This window comes from Notamacropus eugenii, chromosome 6, assembly GCF_028372415.1.
Source record: "Notamacropus eugenii isolate mMacEug1 chromosome 6, mMacEug1.pri_v2, whole genome shotgun sequence".
NCBI lineage: Eukaryota > Metazoa > Chordata > Mammalia > Diprotodontia > Macropodidae > Notamacropus > Notamacropus eugenii.
The window spans coordinates 206,313,246-206,326,853 of record NC_092877.1 but is presented as its reverse complement, the minus strand read 5'-3'; the positions used below and the strand labels follow the sequence as shown (position 1 = coordinate 206,326,853).

Here is a 13,608-nt window from a genome sequence, read left to right as displayed (position 1 = left end):
AAACAAAAATTTTTAAAAGAATTGTTTAAACAAAAATTTTTAAAAGGCAGGCTAACTTCTTATTTACTAGAAAGGACATATTAAAAACACATAACAGACACAATTGAACATATAAAACAAGAATGAGTATGAGTCCAAACAGTTTAGATAAATCCCACTATGGATGGTTTCAAAATATGATAATGTTGGTAGTCAAATGGGTTAACCTGTGAAATGGGTAGACTGCTGATGCCCTTAACAATCTGGGGGACTGGGTATGATAATCTTCATTATTCCTCTTTAATCTAATGTATTACAAAGAGAACCACACCACTAGAAAAACCTGTCGTGTTAAATTAAAAACATACAAACCACATACAAACCACATCACTGTATTCTCATCAATATGCAGACATCTACCTATTGACCCACAATTAAAAGGATATGCCCTTTGGGTTGTTTTTTTTAACAGTACTGGTGGCTGAGCCAGATAGAATCTCTTGCCTCATACCTGTTGGGGACAGTTGGTCAGGAAACAGAGGATTTCTTAGTGCAAAGTTCACTGGCCCCATGGGGATCAAATCTAATTTGTACCATAATGTAACCCCCAAAGCATCGCAGAAGGTCAATAGGAGTCTCAGTGCAAAATAAGAACACAAATAAATTACTTTAAAGATTCACAAGAAGGCACAGCATTGAAGGAGGTGTGTTGGGTCTTGGACAACATAGATTCAAGCTCAATTTCCACCACTTACTAGCAATGTAGCCTTGGGAGAGATCCATCATTTAGTTTCCATGACCCTTAGCTTCTTCTTTTGTAAGACAGAGATAATAATTCTTTCATTACCCATAAGTGAAGATTAAATGAGATAATGCGTATGAAGCTCTTTGTGACTGTAAAGTGCTCTGTGGTTGTTCAGCCACTTTCAGTCATGTCAGACTCTTCATGACCCCATCTGGAGTTTTCTTGGTAGAGACAGTGGAGAGGTTTGCTGTTTCCTTCTCCAGCTCATCTTACAGATGAGAAAACTGAGGCAAACAGGATTAAGTGACTTGCCCAGGGTCACACAGCAAGGTCAGATTTGAACTTATGAAAGATGAGTCTTTCTGACTCCAATAAAGTACCATATCAGTGTACATTATTTTTGCTGCTATTTCGCAATCAACAGTTTCTGACTTTGTAGAAGAATTGGACAGGTACACTGAAATGTTCCAAACAGAGTCATGGTAGCCATGACCCAATCTAGCTCGCCACATCCCCACACCATACTGCATTCCTTGGGATTCTGTACTACCATCCCACCCGCAGTCAGAGCAGTGTCAGATGGGGGAAAAGAGGAAAAAGGGAAATTCTTCAAAGAAAGCTATGAGTTCTTGGTGGTGTTCTTGGCCCCAGCCCAGGAAATAACAAGTACAATTTACATCTTTAACTACTAAATAAAAATAAGGGCAAGTGCTGTTTACATGCTGACATCCAGGTTCTCTAGCTAAGAAAAGAACTACAAATCCTTTAGAGGCCAATTGGTTTTTCAAAACAGTTTTTCTTCTGTATTTCAGGAATGAGAGTGTGAGTCACTGAAATTCTAGGGCAGTGACATTACATGCCACATTTTGCTTGGGGAAGGGGGGAGATTTATCACAACAGGAAACCAGTGGCAAATTATTCAAACCTGAAGAACATTTTAATGTAAAATTTAAAGCTTAGGGTATACAGTACAAAGAGAAAAAATAAGCCTTCATTGAGTAATTTCAATAGTGAATTAGGAATCATGAATCCTGGTTCCTATTCTCAGTAAAGTTACTGATTCATGGTATGACCCTGAGCAAATCTTTTTCCATCTCTTTCAGCAGCCTTCTGTGACTTTATGATGCTTCCCGGTATAATGCCTAGAATATTTCAATTAGATGTGCTGTACTGAGTATGTATAATAAGTATCCGTATTCTTACTCAAGCCAGGGTGTTCACTTTCCCCAAAAGTAATCAAATTGAACTTTAATTCTGATAAGTGATTATCTCATATTCGAGGTTCATGGTCCCTTAAAGTGTCATTGTAATGACTAAGGCAAAATTTCAAGAAAACTAGTCATACTACATTGTAGACATTAAATATACCCATATGCAGACATTAACAGGTCCTGTGTTTTGGGACCCTCTCTAAGCAAAACATTGCTATTTTCGCATCCCACGGTCATCTTGTTGATCTATCACTTCCAGTAAGAATAAAATACGCACTCAAACAAAATGCTTCCCAGACATCCCAATACCCTGGAGTGGGCCTTTTATCTGACCTAATAACCTCTGCTAGGGAGAGAATCCACTTTCTCAGATTCGAGGCTCATAGTCACAGTCCTGGAATGGTTTTTAAAGCAATGTGGGGATGGGAAAGGGGGAGGTTATTCACACTTGTATAGTACATATTGAATGATCGATATTATCTGATTATTTGTATCTATCCTAAGCTTTGAATGTATTCACCTTCTAATGGAGTAAATTCCTCTTCTTCCTCCACCCCTCCCCAAGTACATGTAAAAACAATTTTTAATATTTTTTTCTGGGGCAATCAGGATTATATGACTTACCCGAAGCCTGATTTGAACTCAGGTCCTCCTGACTCCAGGGCCAGTACTTTAACCACTGAACCATCTTGCTGCCTCCAATATCTGTGGGATTTTTTTAATTTTGAATTCCAAATTCTCTCCCTCCCTTCCTCCTCTCCTCTCTCATTGAGAAGGCAAGCAATTTGATATAGGTTATACATGTGCAATCCTATTCCTCTGCTGATGAATTATTAGCTCCCTTTCTGCTTCAGGCCAGTGCTCTGATTTGGTCTCTGCCCTGAGTACATTAGAAAGCAGAGAGTTAGGCAATGGCACCTCTGTCAGGTGTTCAAGGTTCAAAACTTCAGGGCTATCTTTGGTCCCTTCTCTTTTGCCCGCTACAGGCAATCAGGCAATAACTCAAGTCAACAATTTATTAAGAGTCTACCATGTACAAGGCACTGTGGTTGGGCCTTTAAATACACAGAAGAAAAAGGAAAAAGTCCCTGCTTTCAAAGAGGTTGTATTTTAAAGGAGATGCTGAGGAGGAGGAATATGATATTTATATGGATAAATAGACATGATATGAGAAGGAAGGAAGCACTAACAACCAAGAGGAGCAGGAACACCTTCCCCCAACAAGGTGGCATCTGAAATAAGCCTTGGGAGAAGCCAAGAATTCTAAGAGGTACAAGACAGGACATTCCAGGCATATGGCGCAGCCCCTGAAAAGACTCAAGAGATGGAGGATGGCCAATACTGCTGGAATGTAGAGTATATGAAAGTGGGTAATAGCAAACAAAACAAGTTTAGAATGGTCAGTTGGAGTCAATCTGTGCTAAGCTGAGGAGTTTTGCCTTGTTTTTGTTCTGTTTTGTTTTGGTTTTTTTATGGTAGAGGCAAGCAGAAATCACTTCTGGAGCAGGGGAATGATTTGTTCAGACTTGTGCTTTAAGCAGACTTCTTTTCTGGCAAATCTGTGGAGGATGAATTGGGAAAGAAGAAGACTGAAAGCAGGTTATTATTACAGTTCAAGTGAGAGGTTATTCTGACGCTAAAAAACTATTATGTAGGGTCATTTAACTTTGTTAGGCCTTGGTTTTCCAACTGCAAAATGAGGATATGGGTAAGACAAATGAATCAAAGTCATTCTTTAAATATTTAAAAAGTGCCAAACACTGTGCCAAGTGCTGGAGGTACCAATACAAAATAGAGACAGTTCCTGCCTTTCAGGAGTTCATATGATAAAATAAAAAGATGGCACATATAAGGAGCGTGGTGGCCAGGGAGGTTTGTTGTGACTTGGAAAGTCACAGGGATGGTGAGAGGAGCCACAGGGTTGTAGTCTTGTATAGCACTTCTACTTGTAAAGGTAGCATTGAGTTCACTATAGTTCTACAGCTGGAAGGAAGGGCAGAGGATGGCCAGTATGGAAACTGAAGCAAGGTGCGAGGGAAAGAGCTTACTAGTTAAGACAGTGCAGCCCCAGGGAGTTCCAAGATTGAACCAATCAAATTTTTCTAAAGCATGAGGACTGGAGAGAGTTAAGTATATCCAGACTTAACAATTCACAGTCTAGGTTTTCACCAGTTCCCAAAACACTTGTTACCAAATGATCCTTCTTAAAAATGATAAATTTTAAAATCTGACTCAATCTTCTCTTTCTCCCTCCATTATCTTTCTCTAGAGTCCTCCTCTCACCTCGCTCCCTCCTTACAGCTGCTAGATCCTCATTCCCTGAGCCATTGAAGGCCATGCTACCAAGACTGTGGAAGGCGAAGCATTTGATGGCAGAACACCTAGATTTTCAGCGTGCGGTATAGTTTGAGCCCAGAAACAGTGATACATTTCCCAAACTTTCTTCTACAGAAACCTTAATATTCCATGTGATACAACTAGGAATTCCAAGAGCAGAGGTCAAGGTTAGTAAATATTTTTCCCTCTAAAATATTAACTGTAGAATGATGCATTGCAAAAAAGAAAAATGAGTATAGTATTTTTCAGGATGAAAAAGGCTTAATTTCCTTCACTCCAACATTTCCATAATTTCTCTTTAAGTCCAAAATATTTCATGCCCCTAGACCAACATTTATGAGATTTCCTGACTATATTTAAAGCCCAAAAAATTATTTGGAGAAATTATCTTTGGAATCAATGATACAGATGGATGTCCCTTCCAATACTAAATTTCAAAGTGCCACATAGATAATTTATTCCTAACACTTTAAAATTCTAAATAAAATCAAAGGACTTACCATTCCTTGTGTTTGTTTGTTTTCAGACCAACACATCAATTTCACTTCTAAATATGTCCTTTTCTCCTGTTTAAAATGTGTTTTGTAGCTTTTATGATTCCCTAAATACCTTAAGGAAGATGCAATTAACTTCACTTAGTTTCATCTTTTGTGGGTTTACAGACTCAAATGGCTCATTAGCATCAGAGAAGCAAATCAAAGCATTCTCCATGAAACTCTTCCCATTACATTCTCTTTGGAGTGATTATTGCCAACTGAAATAATTTCTAAACTTTGTGTCTTCTGATAAGGCTCTCCTTTGGTATCTTAAGAAAATTTCTATGAGTTTCACATCACCTACTATAGCACCATTTGGCATCATTTTCATAAGCCCAAGGTCCTCTCTATTCTCTTGTCTACTAAAAACAAAAACAAAACAAAGGAGAAACAAAAAGCTACTAGCTGGAGCCAGAAAAAATCACTTGGATACCTGAGGGAAAGATTTAATATGGTCCTCCCAGTGAATTTGAAAACTGGTCAAAATGATAGAGACTAAAAACTACCCTAAACTCCAAATGATCCCCTTCTGATTTAAAGAAGCACCCTTCCAAGCCTGATTCTAAAAGTCTCGGTCAGGACTTCTTAAGTCTTCGCTATTCCATCTGCCCCTACTGCTTCTAGACCTGGCCCACTCCTATACATTTGCTCCACTCCACTCCCCAAACCATGGGTTAAAAATAGCTAATTATCTAGCTGCCAGCTTCTATTGAAACAGCATCTAAACTATTTTTAACTCCAGGGCATTAAAAAAACTGCCTGAAGTTCCTTGAAGGCAATAATCCTATTTAACCACTAATAGGTGCTCCATCTTCACACACCTGTACATGCCACACACCCTTACTTGTTGGCTCACTGTCATTCCTGGACCCAGGCCAAGCAGGTCTCACCTCCCCCAGGCTTCCTAAATCCCTGAACTGTTCATAAACTGTAGACTGCTATTTAACAGTTTAATCTCTGGGGTGTCGATCCCAATTTACCATTCATTGTTGTCTACTGTATAGGGGTTCTGCTCACTCCATCAAGTTGGGAATTAGTCAGATTTCATTTGTGATTAAACTGAATTTGAATGGAGGTTCCTGGAGATAAAAGATCAAAGTAAGACAGCACCTGAGCCCTAGGAAAATGTCCTTGAATAATCTGGATTGTGCCTATGTTCCCTGCATGGAAAGAAGTGTCAGTTTTAATCCATTTCTTTTAGACCACAATAATTGTTAGTGCCTTCTTTTCAAAGCATATATTTTCATCTCACAGACAAGTAGCACACAAGATTATTCACAGTGCCTAGGTTTTCTGCATAGTAAAGCATTTTTGGCCAGAGTAATACTCAACTGTCTACCAAGCTGACAAACAGCTGTGGTCCTCATGTGTTGGGGAAAACTCATATCCTGGACAGTGGAAAGAACACTATTTTGCAGTTGGGGATTTGGATTCAAATCCCCATCTTGTCAGGTACTCACAACCTAACTGCGTGACTTAGCTAAGTCCTTTGACATTTCTGGGTCTCAGTTTCCTTATCTGTAAAATGAAGGGACTAAAAGACCAAATTACCCCTTCAAGCTTGAAATCTATGATCCAGTGAAATTACATATATATATGTATATATATATATATATATACATATATATATGTATATATATATATCTTCCAAAACATTAAAATAGTTGAAATACTGCACTTTTAAAATTATAGAATTTGGAGAGGAAAGATTTTACTGTAATTTAATCTCCTACCTGGTAGAGTAATTTGCAACAATACCTTTACAACTTTTTTCCTTAACCAAACCTGTGATTTCATCGGTGTAGGTAACTGTTCAAGAGGAACTTCTCTTACTAATGGAACTTCAAGAGGAACTTCTCTTACTTACTCTGCTTTGCCACTTCCACAGAATTGCTACGGATTAAATGGCTTGCCCAGGATCACACATCCAGTATGTGCCCGAGTCCATCCTCTCTATTTTCTATGCCTTGATGCCTCTCTCTGTTACAAGAATTAAAAATGAGGAGAAAAAAACCATAAAAGTGAACTTAAAAGCATTTTATGTAATTTATCTTAAATTCTGCTGCTTAAGGAAAAGCAGGTTTAGGTAGAGGTGGATGCAGGAGGTGGTAGATGGAGATTTGTGGGTATTGTCAAGAGGTTTTAGAGGTCTGGGGCACTTGTTTTTATGATGTTTAGTGGTACTTCACAACATATGGTTTTCCTTTATCTTCTGATAAATTCAGAACACTATTCGTGCTTATCAGCCATGATTGGGGGCAGAGTAGTTTTAGGATTACAAACGAAATGAAGGGGAAAAGGGGAGAGGAAGAACACTCCCTGAAGTCATTGGAGGAACTGAAGAACTACTAGGAAAAGGCTTGGGAGGCTAGGGGGGAAGCCAGGTGCATGAACTGAGGTAGAATATCTGAGCTGAAAAGGGTTAAAAAAATTGGAAGAAAACAGAGTGATGAAAATGAGACAATATACTACAGTCAGCATCCACTGGAAACTTAGGGACTTAGAACTTGGGGAGCGCCTATTCATATACCACAGACCAAGACAAATGCATAATAGTTTGGCTATCCTATTAAAATAACATAAAAATATTCTCTCACTACTACATGTGGGTGGATGATATAATTTTTTAAAGTGTAGATTAACTTGGAGATGCTTTGTATAGTCCACCTTCTATCCTTTTCATAAAAAGGCAGAAAATATGTGAAGAGCCAGGCTAAGAGTGAGGTCAGGGTGGTTACACTATAAAGTAAAAATGGGTAAGGGAGCAGGCAACTCCCAAGTTGGATGTTTTTGAATAAATTGTTTCTATAAGTATAAAAGGAGCTATCAATTAATGTTCACTCCCTTCAAAAATACTAGGAACGGAAAGCTCAGTGCCAGGGCAGGTGACCTCAAAGGGATTAAAGAACCTTAATTTAGCGATATGGTTTAGCAAGATCTAAGTAGGACTGTGTTATCTAAAATGAAATAAAACACTTCATTGGATTACATACAGGTTCACATTGGATTTGTCCCTCCATTCTGATGATGGTAATATGTAGGAACCTGGAAGCTGCTAAGTGGCTCAATGGATTCAGCGCTAGGCCTGAAGTGAGGAAGACCTGAGTTCAAATTTGACCTCAGACACTTAATAGCTAGGTGACCCTGGGCAAGTCAATTAACCTCTGTTTGCCTTAATCCACTGGAGAAAGAAATGACAAACCACTCCAGTATCTTTGCCAAGAAAACCCCACGGACAATATGATTGATGGGGTCACAAAGGGCTGGGCATGACTGAACAACATAAGTATAAAATTTAGTTTAACAACTCAGGATAACTACTTTTAAGTCCTAGTATACAATACTTGCCTTTTTTTCAGCATGAGAGAATAAATCTTTGTAGATCAACATTTTAATTATTATATATTTATGAGAATAAAACTATACTTTAAAGCACTAAATCCTTCAGCAAAAGTTGAAAATAGAATATTAAAAAGGCAGCAGTATACAAGAGTCAGAATCAAATTTATGTTGCCAAGCAGAAGCCTTTCCATTGTAATTTTTCCACCCAATCATCTTCCACAAGTCTTAATGCTGTTTCCTTTCAGGTTCTAAAACACTGACTCATGGAATTGTCAGAACACACTTCCTCAAAGTAGCAATCTTATAGGAAGTGTTTGTTTAGTCTTACGTGACACGTTGTGAGTTGGTGTTAGGTTTGCTTTTTAATGAATATACTGCTGTAAAAATAATTTTCACTGAAAACACAAAATGCATAAGATTTTAAGTTTATTGAAGAATATATCAAAATAATAAATTGACACGCACAAAAGAGTCTTAAATAGCATTATGTTTAATGAATGAAATCTCAGATTCTCCTCTATACATTCAAGGCAATGTTACTTGAAAAAAAAATGGAAAGGATAAAAGAAAAAAAGGGGAGAGAGTCTTCAAATGTTCCATGCCCTATCTCCAATTCATTCTCTTATCGAAAACATCTTCACATTATTGATTCAAGCATTTATTAAGTTCCTGCTATGTTCCAGGCACTGGGGATATAAAAAAACAAACAAATACTCCCCACCCACTTAAAGAACTTACATTCTATTGAGAGAAAATGGCATGCATATAGAAAATTAAATGCAACTACAAAACACAGAGTCATTTCCTTGAGGGAGAGGGAGAAGGATAGCAATCATGATAGGCTTCCTTTAGGAAGTGGCACTCAAGCCAGACTTTGAAGGAAGATAAGGAGCCCATGAGGCAAACAGAGGTAAGGAGGCAGTTCATTCCAAACACAGGGGAATGGCCTACACAAAGCTATAGAGATATCTATTTTATATTTAGCAGTTTAAAGAATCAAGGCTTACCACCACATACCACTACCAAAAAAAAAAAAAAAAGAGCCATTTCTAATACCTCCCCCCTCCTTTTCTCTAGTAGCAGAATTATTCATTATTACACAACACTTTATTTAAAGAGAACTTTGAGCCTGGGAAACACAAAACCTGAAAGTCATTCAGTAGTTAGGAAATAGGACAATTATTATCTACATTTTATTTTTAAAAATTAAAAGTAAACCCCACAGATGAAGTAACTTGCCCTAGGCCATAGAGCATGCCAATAACAAAGACAGGACTTTCTTATAATTTCAAGTACCGGTCATAGTCTAAGCTATCCATGATTCCGAACTACTTTCCAATAACAAAATGAATTGGTATATGTTTGCTAAAAATTCTCACCTCTTTGTAGTTCACTCCAAGGCCACTTATTGGCTTGTTCCCTGCCTTCAAAACTAGTCACAGTTGTGCAGGGCAAGGCCAAAATACTGGCCATAAACAAAGAGGATTAAGGGAAATTGAACAAAAGCTCAGCTCACCACCTGTCTAGGCATTGAATCAGTCCTTTACCTCCTGTTTGACAAATATGGTTTTTACCCATGCCACAGTACTGAAGCCTAAAGACATGTTCCAACATTTAAATAAAGCTAAACATCAAAAAAATTACACTAGTATACTTTCTTCCAGGATTTCCAGCCACAGACACTAATTCAGTACAAATGACCTCAAGCATTTCTCTGCTTAGAAGTAATATGATAATCTCCTTCTATGCACAGCCACTGATTGCCCCTGCATAGAATGCCATCTTCCTTGGCAATGCATTCACACACTTCTTTATGTGTAGGTTCAGTACCAAGGTAAAAAGCCTATTATGGAGAAAAAAAAAGTCAGTTTGTATTCTCAGAGATATATCTGGGGAGCTGGATGATTGGAGTTTGTACATTTCCCAGATGGCTACTCATCTTCCTAGTGATATTATCACAGAATATCAGGGCACTCCCAAAAGGTTCAAATAATACTCAATTGCCACTGCAGGATTAGAGGCAGCAGATGCTTCAACAATCAGATTAATCCTCACCCTCACTCTGCTGTTTTGTTTGCTTGGTTAAAGTGGAAAGCAAAAGGGAGGAAGGAAGGGACCAAATCAAATCACTTCTTCAACCCCACATACCATCCAACCCAAGTTCCTCAATGTTACTCATTACCAAATCAATGCTCAGGCTTCTCTTCTATCAATGGCAGGTGGTAAACTCAGGAATATGTCCAGCTCAACTGTGGTGCTTTCTTTATTGGCTGTGAGAATTTAGGCAATTTAGAATAGTACAAAAGAAAAAAATTGAGCTCAAAGAAAGGCATTCTTTTTGTTTAAAAACACTGCTGGAATTCTTCCTTGAACAAACAATTGCCTACATTGAAGCTGACTGTAAGGGTATGAGTAAAAAGTAGTTTAAACTAATAATGAAATTCATTCATTACTTTGTAGTCACATCAAGTAATTTTTTTTCCCCTTTAGTTAGGAAAACACTTTTTTTTTTTACTGCTATATTATATTTATTCATATGCTTCTGGAAAGAAACTTGGGTAAACATTATAAAATGAATAGCCTTATCCAACGAATACTGACCATGTTGCAATATCATTGCTTTCTTACTTGATCAATCATATTAAAGTGAACAACAAAAGGTTTCTGTAGTATCTTTTGCTACTGAATTTCTCAGTTTGTTAAGAGAGCTCAACCAAACAGGCAAGAGAATTCCCAATCACAATGCAAGGCACTGACACATCCTAACTGCAACACTTTCAGTGTAGTGGCTAAGTGGTGATCCTTAAGCCAAAATAAAACAGACAGGAAACAGCATGCTGATTAGAGTGGCTTAAATTCCTCCGACTACATCAAACACCAGTTAATACATGAATTAAGTATCAACAGGGTCCTGTATTACCAACAATGATTTTAAGTGGGCACAGAATTAATTGTGAAAGCCAGCTCAATGGATGGATAAAATCCTGAGCAACGTTGATGCTTTATACAGCCTTCAAAAGGACAATTCTCAAACCAAACGTTCCTCATCTGGCCAACCTCCTGAAATTATACATGTATCACCTTAATTGACTATCAACACTGTATCAAAATCAAAGTTGCTCTGTAACATAGTTACACGTCATTCTCCCGAGGGGGAGGAGGGGAAGAGAAAACGGGAGTCTCCAGATACCACACAGGGTTCATCCACCTTAGGACACAATAACAGCCCTCCCTCCTATGGAAACCTACTTGAACGTTGGCAGCTCGGTCAGTAGCATCCAAAGCCCTGCCTGCTGAAGCGTTCTAAATAACGAGCCATTGAGAAAATACAGAAAGCAAGAGGAACCCCGAGGCTGCTGGCTTTGTGTCCCAGGCTGGGCTGTCACATCTCTCACTGAAGTGATGCAAACAAACAGCCCTGGCATTGCTGCCTGCTCCGCTTTGGGGTAGAAACCCCCGTATCTTCTCTCTCCCCCTGGCCAGCCGGCTGTCTAATGTTCCCTAATACCATAAACTACCTACTGGGATCAGCCTGCCCCTTGGGGGTGAGATCCTCAAAGACAGAAAACAAATCAAGGGAGGATACTCCATCACTTATGCAGAAAGTGATGCGCTGGAAGCTGAAAAGCGGACTGCTCGCAGATACAGCGGGGCTTCCAGCCCAGGGAAGGGAGTCCCTGGGCGCTGCAGCCGACACGGGCGTGAAGGCTCCGCCGCTGTTAGCGAACACACACGCTGCAAGCCGGAGCCACCGCTGTCCTGCCCGGCCGCGAGTCCCATCCCTCCCTGCCAAGCCTGGCAAACTCGGCTTCTTCAGAGCCGAAGGTGATCACCTCCCACCCCTCGGGAAGCAGACGCGGCTGGATGGGCCGTCCGGGCCGGCCAGGACCGCTCAGCTCCCGCAGCAGAAGCCGAGGGGGACCCGGACTTCAGCCTCGCCTCCCGCCGCCAGCAGCAGCGGCTCCGGAGGCACCTCCAACGCAAGCCTCCTTCTTGTCCTCTTTTCGGGGTCCCTCTCCCAAGGATCTCCTTCTCCCCTCCGTCAGTCCTTCCATCCGCAAGGCAGCCAAGAGAGGGGATGAGCAGAGAGAGTCCAGGGAGAGGGGAGCGCGGGGCCGGGGCAGAGGCTCCGCGAGGTGTCGGGGGGGACCCTGCGGTCCCCAGCCCACGCTGGGCTTCGCGAAGACGCCAGACCTTTGTCCGCGGCCCGGCGAGGGGCTGTGGGAGAGAGCGGCACCCTCCTTACCTATCTTAATCTTCACGCTCTGGAAGACGCGAAGCCCCTCTTCCTCCACCGCCATGCTGTCCCACCGTCCGCCTGCTGGCCCGCTCTCTGACGGCTCCGGCTGTCTCGGACTCTGCCCCGAAATGCGGTGGCCGCGGCAGAGCAGCCCAGGGCTGGCCTGGCTGTACCGCGAGGCGGCGGCGGCGGCGGCAGGACCTAGGGAGAGGTGCGGCGGCGGCGGCGGCAGCAACAGCAGCAGCAGCAGCAGCGAGCGGCGGGAGCGCGGCGCGCACTGCGCAGCCCCCAGTCCCCGGGCTCTTCATTCTGTTTCCGAAAGCCGACAGCGGCCCCCAAGCGCCAGCCCACGCTTTCTGCCCATTGGCCGAGGCCTCGGGGGCGGGGACTTATTTGCTCCGCCTACTGGGGCAATCGTGGTTTTCCATTGGTAGTATCTTCCAAAGGGCCCGGGGGCGGAGACGGACACTGAAAGATGGGTTAGGGGAGGACTGCACCCGGGACTGTCTGGGTTACCCTACGAGGTCCCTACGAGGCAGGGGGATGGGGGGAAGGGTTGATAGTCCTCCCGGACTTGGGATGGGGCTGGGCAGGCAGTCGGGCAGCCTCAGGAGGTAGCCAGGGCGGATGGCCGGCCAGTAGATGCCTTCCAAGGGCTATCTGTGGGCGTGTGCGCAGTGTTTAGGATGCTCTGGTGAAGCGGGGTACCTGGGAGAGCAGACAAGTCCAAGGGCCTCTCCCTAAATGCGCTCCTTCCCGCATCCTTGAGCTTTTGTATGGCCAGACTACACAGACGGCAGCAGCTGACTCCCTTGCTCTGCTGCACAGTTCTCAGGGGAACAAACAACGTAGGATGGAATGCTTCCCAGGGGAAGCTCCTGCAGTGGGCTCTGAGCTCTAGGAACTGTAATTCCTCATCTGTTAGCGAATTCTCTGTTCACGCACTTATTTTTATCTTGAACCAGGTAAAAAGGTTGCTCCCCACTCCTTCCCTCCAAACTTCAACAATGTAACCATTTATCATTCCTCTTTTAGAAGAAGCTGCGACATGGACCAGTCAAACGAGGAAAGTGAAGGACCTGCAAGGCTCAGCTCAGGTGCCACCACATACATAAAGCCTGACATCCCTCAATCTCCATTAGCTCTCTCTCCCTTTATTTGCTTAGCTGTTTGCGCCCTGTGTCCTCCATTATAACATAAACTCCTTGAAGACAGACT

General features: G+C 41.7%; 1 protein-coding gene across 2 annotated transcripts in view; it reads right to left on the bottom strand.

The window, feature by feature from the left end:
• Positions 1-12,711, bottom strand: part of RASA3 (RAS p21 protein activator 3) — a 283,743-nt gene extending 271,032 nt beyond the window's left edge. For both annotated transcript variants that reach the window (XM_072621862.1, XM_072621863.1), the window contains exon 1: positions 12,397-12,711. In XM_072621862.1, the coding sequence (XP_072477963.1) occupies positions 12,397-12,451 (55 nt within the window). In that variant the 5' untranslated portion in view covers positions 12,452-12,711. The remainder of the gene's footprint in view (positions 1-12,396) is intronic.
• Between the last annotated feature and the right edge of the window lie 897 nt (positions 12,712-13,608).